General features: G+C 47.4%; 1 protein-coding gene across 1 annotated transcript in view; it reads left to right on the top strand.

Moving 5' to 3' along the window:
• Positions 1 to 7,500, top strand: part of LOC118291151 (sodium channel protein type 4 subunit alpha-like) — a 99,593-nt gene that overhangs the window by 26,736 nt on the left and 65,357 nt on the right. Inside the window, exons 7-8 of the mRNA XM_047329703.1 lie at positions 4,925 to 5,016; positions 6,675 to 6,917. Of these exons, the coding sequence (XP_047185659.1) occupies positions 4,925 to 5,016; positions 6,675 to 6,917 (335 nt within the window). The remainder of the gene's footprint in view (positions 1 to 4,924; positions 5,017 to 6,674; positions 6,918 to 7,500) is intronic.

Here is a 7,500-nt window from a genome sequence, read left to right as displayed (position 1 = left end):
ACAGAAGAGCAGTGATGACCCGAAGGCTTTTCACGTCAAACATCTGACCAGGGCCGAGTCGGCGAGGTGAAAAGAGAAAGTCAGAGCGACACTGACGGGATTAGAGCTGCGGATTTAAGGTCTAATACGAGCTCGTCTCTGCAGCGGAGGTTCACAGTCAGTTTCCGCGGCTAAGCAGAAGTGCTCTTTGTTCAATTCGGACACATCTGCAAGGCAAGGAGAAACTGTGCTCTCCGGTGCCGTCAGTCCAAATGCTCCCGGAGGAGCAGAGAAAGGAAACAAACTTCAGGCTGCAGCGTCATGTTTTCATTCATATCACACTTCAATAAGCAGAATTACTCTCGGCTGCGGAGACGATCCGTGTTTTCCTGTGACGTTGAATTCTCAAAGTGAAACCTTGTGCTTTTCTCTGCACTCTTTATTTTGACAGTTGGTAACTTTTCAGATTAATATTCATACAGGAAACGTGTGAAATGAGACAAAGATAATGCAGTGATCAGTGATTAAACTGTTTAGAATCAATATAGCAATATATAAAAAATGCTGAAAACATATTACTTTTATAATAATAATCATGTAAGCCGGCAGGGTCAGTGCCTCGCTCGCCGACCTCTGACCTCCGTGGATGAAAGGTTAGTCTGACCTTCTCTGGAGGTCGGGGTGAGGGACGGGGGCTCGTTTGACCCCCGATTAAAAGAACGAGCACATCTGGAGAAAAAAAACCCTCCTCGTTTAATAAATAACTCTGGGATTTCTGTCCACGCTGAGGTCACCGCCCACTGGATGATCGGACACCCGCTCGGATGAAATGTTCAATAAAGCCCCAGAAACATCGCTATCGTCCTCGGAGCAGAATCACGAGCACAACGAGATACTCACGAGATATTCACGATTCACGAGGAGACGAGACGTGTCTATCTCTCGAGGTTCATCTAAAACTTTAGATGAAAGGTCACACAGGTCGAACATTATGAAGATGAACGGAATACCTTTATCTTTAGGAAAGTAACGTTTCGCGGTGAGACAACTTTCTTCAAACAGGAAACCAACCTGCAGCTCTGAGTCTCTCCTCTGCTCTGAACTCCGCGGGCGACGCCCACTCGGCGAGCGGCGGCCCGTCGCTTCGCCTCAGAGGAGAAGAGAGCGCGACCCGTCCACTTCGTTAATTGACCGACTGATGGGAAGTGGCTGGGGTTTGGTTTGGTTAGCAATCAGGCGGCGATCAATCAGCGAGCCGAGGAGCGCGAGGCACGCGAGGGACGCCGCCGGGAAGATAAACGATCGCAAAGAACCGATCGGATCAATAGTTGACCCCGAGGCTCGGCTCTGAGGTCACCTCGCCGCGTGATGAAAGCGTAGTCGCCTCCGCCGTCGCCACCCGCTAAATTGAAATGTCCCGGTGAAGGTGTCCTCAGATGGTGGGACGACCTGACGACCCTGGAGAGCGGCTTCACCATTCAGAACGTACGTGTGCTGGTGAGGTGTGTGTGTTCTACTACACACACACGTCCAGATACTCTCAATGTCAGCTGGGACTCTGTTGCCGATGACGCAGCCTGGTTTTGTTCCGGGCTGTTTGGACTCGCAGAGCTCAGCACTCGGACGCGTTGATGCGGCGGCTGCAGCTTTCATTAACTCGACGTCCGCAGAGCGAGCGCACCGTGAAGAAGACGAGCGGCGGCGACGCAGTACATCCGTGACCGTGGAGACGGTATAGACGAATGAATAAACGGTGGTAATGTCAGGGACTAACTGAAGCTGCAGGAGAGTTTGATTTAGTCGTAGACAAGCAACAATTGGCCGCTCGTTTGACAGTATTAATTACTAAAGTGAGGGAACCAAATTATATAGCTTAGTAATAAGAACCTGTGACTCCTACGGAGCTCCTCCTTCTCTATCTGGAGTTATCACATTTAAAAAAGGCTGTGACATCAGAGCTCACGAGTTATCAGAAAATGTCAACTGCATCAGGACGCCATGTTGAAAATCCATAACTTTTTCCTTGTTACTGTACTACGACACGATGGAAAGGCATTCTGGGAAACTGAGTGAACGTGCGCGTTGAAAAAAAGAGTTTCAAATACTTTAAATGTTCCGACCAGCTCCAACTCTCACATCGCTCCATCTGTTCTCCTGCTATCACTCAGAGACAAGTGGTGAGCTCCCCTTTGGCCTCACACACACACACACACACACACACACGTAATGTCAGTAGGTGTGTGTCCTTGAACCAAAGGCTGTCCTGCGGTCAGATGGATCTTTAGGAGGACAGGGACACATAAGTCACCTCTACACACACACACACACACACACACACACACACACACACACAGACACCATGGAAGAAGAACATGTAAGGTGAATGTGTGGTCGGACACACAAAATCTCATCATGGTGTTGTGTGTGTGTGTGTGTGTGTGTGTGTGTGTGTGTTTGTGTGTACTGGATGTATGGACACACACATTCTTTAACCTCTACAAACACACACACAAACACACAACACACTCCGCCCCTGACACATCACCTCCCATGTGCCCGGGCTTTATTAAAACCAGAGTGATGGCCGGTAAATACACAGGCGCGTGCGCACACACACACGAACACACACACACGAACACACACACACACACACACTCACACTCACACACACACACACACACACTTAAAGTCTGATTGATGCTCTCCTCCCTCCCACCAAGTCAACATTCCCATGGTAACAGAGTCCATTGCCCTCCCCTCATCTCACCAACACACACACACACACACACACACACACACACATGGCGGTCCGCCCCTGTGCTACTGATACTGGAGCGGTAATGACATGTTAATGGCTGCCATCACCACATCACCCGACCGGCAGCACCAGACTCTACAGACCTTTTCACAGAATTAAGGGACAACGCTTTGTAGAACATAACATTATAAAATTGTCTATAAATCGTCAGTATATTAATACAAAACACGAGAACTAGCGCTGGACAGAAACGAGACAGAACATCGACTGTGCCTGTTGTAGTCCACTGATTCAGACTTTGAGATAAATCTGGTACATTAACAGAATCACAGCAGGTCCAGAATATCTTCACTGAGAGGATGTCAAAACGTATAGTTTCAACTGTCAAAGGAGGATCACATGAATTCACAGGAACCACACAGCGTGTTAGTTCAGTTTGGTGAAGTTAAATTACGTAACAACGTCACATCTAAGGAAAAACAATTCAGCATCGTCACGTTTATTCAAAACCAGCCGAGAGACAGAAAAGGGGAGAGCGAGCCGTCAGACATGGACGTGGTGGAAAGCTGAAGTATCAATGGGGGAGATTTTCTAATATTCCTTGAGAATCAACCAGTGGACCCGGTCGTCGGCCTGCTGGTCACCGCTACCCGCATCTAAACGGCCTGTTCTGGCTGCCGGGCCCCAACGCCTCCACTGTAATTCAATCAGCCCGCCAGTCAACGGCGGTGAAATATGAGCTGTAATGGAGGCCGTTAGCAGCCCGGGATCAGATTACTCAATCTAAACGGGGGGGGGGGGGGCAAAATGGCCACCATGCTGCCTGGCGCCTGTCCGGCTCTCACGCCATCGTCTGATTTGATCTGAAGGGGACGGCTGGACTGTTCTCGTCTGGACCTCGCATTAAAACTGACGTGGTGATTCGTAGAATTAAATAAGAGGGAAAAACACATTTTTCTGCACAAATATTGATCATGCACTCGTCACGATATTTGCAAATTCCTAAGAAGACGGCCAGACAAACATACACTTGATCCGCTCTGAATCTTTCCTTTCTTTCTTTCCAGATCAGCAAATCACTCTCTGTGATTCGGCGACAGCGGCCAACAGCGCCCCCCAATGTCCGCGCAGATCGGCCGCGGTGACTCCGTGTGATTTGGGCGCTGTTGGCCGCTGTAACGAATCGGGGGTGTAGTTTGAAGTGGTCACAGTATTTTCAGACTCTGTCATGTTTGTCTTCTTTTGTCGTTTGTTGACCGCCACCACACGGCCCCCCGCAGGCTGCTAACAGAGTTTATCAAAGTAGGGAACCTGCAGGCGCTGAGAACCTTTAGAGTGCTGAGAGCCCTGAAAACGATCTCAGTCATCCCAGGTAAGGCCTCTCCACCACCACCAGGGGCGACACGATCAGAATAAAAACCCAAACCCTTGTTATCGTAACGTCGTGGTGAACGTCCTCTCTTGTTCGTCCCATGTCTGCCGTGTCTCGCAGCGCCAGGCCCCGCCCACCTCCGCTCTGTCCAGTCGGGTCACAGGTGCAATCGCCTGGTCCGAAGAACGACGCGTGAAGTCAGATGGGTCAAAGCCAAACACGTGACTCTTACACGGAGATGTTAGATCGACACTTTTGGGACCTCTATCTTGGTAGTTAGCAAGTATTCTGGGTGTTTCTCACTTCAAGCCACTGATGTGACGGTAGAAACAAGAGTCAAGAAAGAGACTCTGTAGACTTCACGATTGGCAAGAGGCGGAGCTTGTGGAGTTTTTCTGTGATTCTCAGCGACCTCATCTTTTCCCTCCGTCATTATGCTTCGCCAGCGTGACGTTGCCCGTCCGCTAGCTTGCCAAACTATTAGCCTCTGTGGCTACCAGGCTAGCAGAACAAAGAAGTTGGTTTCTATCGTTGCAGATTCTCAGGCGCTTGAAACCCAAACACCTGAGGATCTGATGGTCGACCGGCAACTAAACCCAAGTCTGTCTCCTGATCATGTGACTGGCTTTGAAATGTCTGATTTCATCCTCTTGAATAAGTCTCTGGTTTGAACGCCCACCGCTGCAGTGCGAGCTGGCCCGTCTCGACCGCACCTCCATCTCTCTGTCCCTCAGTGTCGGCTCCCTGTTGTTCAGTGTGGTCATGCCCTTCTGTCTGTGTCTGTTTCTGTGCTTCTGTCTCCCGGCCTGTTTCAGATATGTGACTGAGTTTGTGGACCTGGGTAATGTGTCAGCCTTAAGGACGTTCAGGGTGCTGCGAGCGCTCAAAACCATCTCTGTCATCCCAGGTGAGGAAGCGTGCGCTGGCGGGGGGGAGTGGATATCAAACGCACCCGTCCCGGCCCTGCTGGAAGCACGAAGTCTTGGAATCTCCTCCTGCATACTACCTAGTGAACACTACGCTGTCTGCGTTTTTAACATCCAAGTCAAGACAGTCCACATAGATAGTATGCAGAAATTAAAAAAAAGATAACTGTTGTGAGTGAGTGGACATCAGAGGTTCAGCAAACAGCAGCTCCACATAAAACAACTGGATGAAATGACACAAGTGAAGGAAATTGCTACAAGTGATCAATCAAAGTCTCACGTTAATGTTTTGACCAAACTGAAGCTAAATGTGATTTAAAGTGCGACGCGACGCAGCTAACGTTAGCAGCAGTTTACCCACCAACCAGCGTTGGAACTTAACTCCAACGTCAACTTGTGTTTTGCTTCTGCATCTATCACTTCTGTTCTTCTACTGAAGTTAGCATGCTAACCAGCTAGCCCCGGGCCGGCCAGTCGGTGGTATCGCTTTGCTGTCGATCCGCTAGTTTAGTGTTTCTTAAATAGACACCAGAATTAATTACATTCATTTTACACTGGAGTCACATATTTGTGCCTTTAAATGACATTAACTGAACTGAAGTTCAAAACATGGACGTGTATCCTCAGATCGGATGCTTGCTGGCCTCTGCATGTCTTCACCCTGCATGTTAGCATGCAGCGCTAACAGCGTCTTTCAAGTATGTGAAAGAAAAAAACAGACATGTCATTGTGGTGGAGTTATGACAATGTTTAATACATGTTATGAGAATATTAACAGTCAGTAGCAAGAGCATGTCACACATTAAGTGCCGCCATGGAAAAATGTAATCACACCGGTCATTCATTATTTTACAGACGCATCAATGTTGATTTTACTTGAAACTGATTGAAATTAGTGTCTGTTTCTAATGAATTAACAAAAAAAAAGCTTTAAAATAATTTTAAAAATTATTAATGAATATTGATTTGATCAAATTTGACCGAGGTCAGTGGCCTTGTCTGCACCCTTTGTGTTCTGAGTGTTTTTGTTCCTGCTGTTTTTACCGTGTGTGTGTGTGTGTGTGTGTGTGTGTGTGTGGTGTTGTATATGACTGTCGCTGGGTTTGGGGGAACGTGGTTGATTTGTTTGATTTTGTTGGTGATGATAATTGTGACTTTTTAATTTAAATCTACTGTCAGATGAAAACCTTAAAATTCCCCAAACTGATTTTCAGTTGTTTAAATTTTCAACCCAACGGCAGCGTTATATTCAAACTGTCTTAACTTTCACTGATGAAGTCTTTGCCTTGTGGTTTACCACCTCATGTATCTGCTTAGCTTAAAGATTTTTTTTAAACTACTGTTTTAAACTTTAATTTGACAACTGATTACCAGTTTGGGTCTTTTCATACGTAACCACGGATTAAAGCTCTGATAATGACGTCAGTCAAGGTGGCGGCCATCTTTATGGCAACTGATCCATTAATTAGCTTGAAGTGGTTTAACACAAACACATTTTAAAACTCATTCCATGAGTTTGAATCATTTACCGTGGCAAAATTTTATCTTAGTTATTGCTGTCAGTCATTTGTCTAAATGAGGGTTAAGCAATAATATGCTAATCCGAGTCCACGCGCTTGCGTCCTCGGCGACCCCTCAGGCCTGAAGACCATCGTCGGCGCCCTCATTCAGTCCGTGAAGAAGCTCGCTGACGTGATGATCCTCACCGTCTTCTGCCTGAGCGTCTTCGCCCTCATCGGCCTGCAGCTCTTCATGGGAAACCTGCGGCAGAAGTGCGTCCGCAGCGCGGCGCACTGCGTCAACGACAGCCTGCCGGCCAACACCTCCTTCTACTGCAACAACAAGACCTGGGCCTCCATGAAGGACTTCGTCAACGACGAGGGTGAGGATCGGAAGTTTCACATTTTGATTTTGATATTTTTCTGCGGTGTGAACTCTTGTGTGCGACATTTAATGAGTTGTTATGGTGGGATGAGCTCAGTCTGGCTTGGTTGAAATCGGAGCTAAATTCCAGGTGACGTTGCTTGTATCGTTACCAGATGGAGGAGATGTTCCTTGACGTCACCCGCTGGTTTGTGAGCGGCCGATTTGACGCCTCGAGTTTCGCATTGAGACCAGCAGCCATGTTGTGGTTTTTTGTAATGAGACATAGAAATGGGGGTGTGGTCTGACTGAGAGCTCGTCCCACCTACACCTGCAACCATGCACCCATTGGACGGTAGCAGCTGTCAATCACACGCCCCCAAGACACCCGGTGCTTTATGGTTTGACTGTAAATGAACCATAATGTACAAAATGAACATCATGTGTTGAAGAAGACTTGAAACTAGAGATTGAACCATACTGAACGACCTGAGGAGGAGTTTACAATCTACACCCGACCAACTAATTACACCTGATGGATTTTTTAAAAAAATAAGAAAATACCAAAATATAAAAAGAAATGTATTAATTTCTAATGGCAT

The sequence above is a fragment of the Scophthalmus maximus genome, chromosome 21, assembly GCF_022379125.1.
Source record: "Scophthalmus maximus strain ysfricsl-2021 chromosome 21, ASM2237912v1, whole genome shotgun sequence".
In the NCBI taxonomy this organism is placed as follows: domain Eukaryota; kingdom Metazoa; phylum Chordata; class Actinopteri; order Pleuronectiformes; family Scophthalmidae; genus Scophthalmus; species Scophthalmus maximus.
Note: the sequence above shows the minus strand (reverse complement) of the source record. Positions and strands in the feature narration are given on the sequence as shown.